We start from the raw sequence: 1,229 nt of genomic DNA on the forward strand, positions 1-1,229 counted from the left end.
AGCCAGCATTCAGTTTCAGCTTAATTACTGACGTGTCATCAATTACTCTGCGCCGGAAACTGCCAATCATTGGTGGCCTTGGGTACGTTACAAAAAGGGTGAAAAATCGGTCGCTCGCCTTTCTCGCCCCTCTTCTCTCTCCGTATATATCCCTGCCACTCCACATCCTCGACTCCAATTAAAAAGGGTAAGCTAGAGCGGAGCAATCCTAACTGAAGCACAAATAGAGCGCGCTGGGTTATATCTTCTCAGAGGCCTATAACTTCTTGAAACTTTCATTCCTTATCGGCTTCCGTCTCTTCCCTCCTGGCCGTTTAGCTTATCACTCTATCGCTATCTGGCTACTGGAATGACTATAATCCCTCAGAAAGTTTCATTTTTGCGGACAGTGCAGGAAGAAGATACGACGATCCATTGGGAGAAAGAGCGATAGCCAGATCTCTGATTCTAAACTCTTTCTTTCTCTACCCTCGGCTCCTCCATTATCCACGGATTGATTAGATCTGTTTTCTTGTTCTCTGCTTTCGTGGTTTACTTCTCCCGGAATTCTCAGCATGTCCGGAACGGTCGTTAACGATTCGGTTGCCAATTCTAGTGCGGAATCGAACACGGTAAAGATGGTGAATCCAATTGTCGTGGAGTTCATTAAGTGCGACTGCTGCGGATTGACTGAAGAATGTACTCCCGCTTATATTACCAGGGTTACGGAACGGTTCCACGGTCGCTGGATCTGCGGCCTTTGTTCGGAAGCTGTGAAAGATGAGATTTATCGATCGGAGCGGCTGATCGGGATGGAAGAGGCTCTTAGTCGCCACATTAGTTTCTGTAAAAAGTTCCAATCTTCCACTCCCAAAAATTCTACAGAGCATCTGATTACGGCTATGAGACATATTCTCAGGCGTAGTTTGGATTCTCCGAGAGCGATGAGAACGATCCCGAAGAGCCCCGCGAGAGACGGTGGAGGAGTTTCGAGGGCCTCTCTCTCGCGGTCTGGGAGTTGCATGCCGACTTTGGCTGGTTAAGATGCAGGACAAGGAGGTACGAGGACGCAGAGCGTGAAAGGTAAAGAAGGCAAAAAAATGAAAGTGAGATAAAGAAGTTTTTAATTCAATTATAGAAAGTTACTAGCAGGATCAGAAGTTTAGGTTTAGATTTTCTGCAAGAATTTTGGTCTAGAAACTCCTTAGTTTTTTCTATCTTCTGCCTTTTTTGAGGATTGATTACTGTAA

At 45.7% G+C, this 1,229-nt stretch overlaps 1 protein-coding gene across 1 annotated transcript; it reads left to right on the forward strand.

The window, feature by feature from the left end:
• Positions 1–554: 554 nt before the first annotated feature.
• LOC137955029 (uncharacterized) lies at positions 555–1,022 on the forward strand. The gene has a single exon (XM_068801909.1). The coding sequence runs from the start codon at positions 555–557 to the stop codon at positions 1,020–1,022; it is 468 nt and encodes a 155-aa protein (XP_068658010.1).
• Positions 1,023–1,229: the final 207 nt, after the last annotated feature.

The sequence above is a fragment of the Aristolochia californica genome, unplaced genomic scaffold, assembly GCF_029961685.1.
Source record: "Aristolochia californica isolate CCGP_79_NKW_82.1479 unplaced genomic scaffold, dmAriCali1.0.hap1 SCAF_2, whole genome shotgun sequence".
In the NCBI taxonomy this organism is placed as follows: Eukaryota; Viridiplantae; Streptophyta; class Magnoliopsida; order Piperales; family Aristolochiaceae; genus Aristolochia; species Aristolochia californica.

Bases quoted from the DNA above. Each gene is read 5' to 3' on its own strand.
- LOC137955029 (XM_068801909.1), top strand. From the start codon at position 555: ATGTCCGGAACGGTCGTTAACGATTCGGTTGCCAATTCTAGTGCGGAA.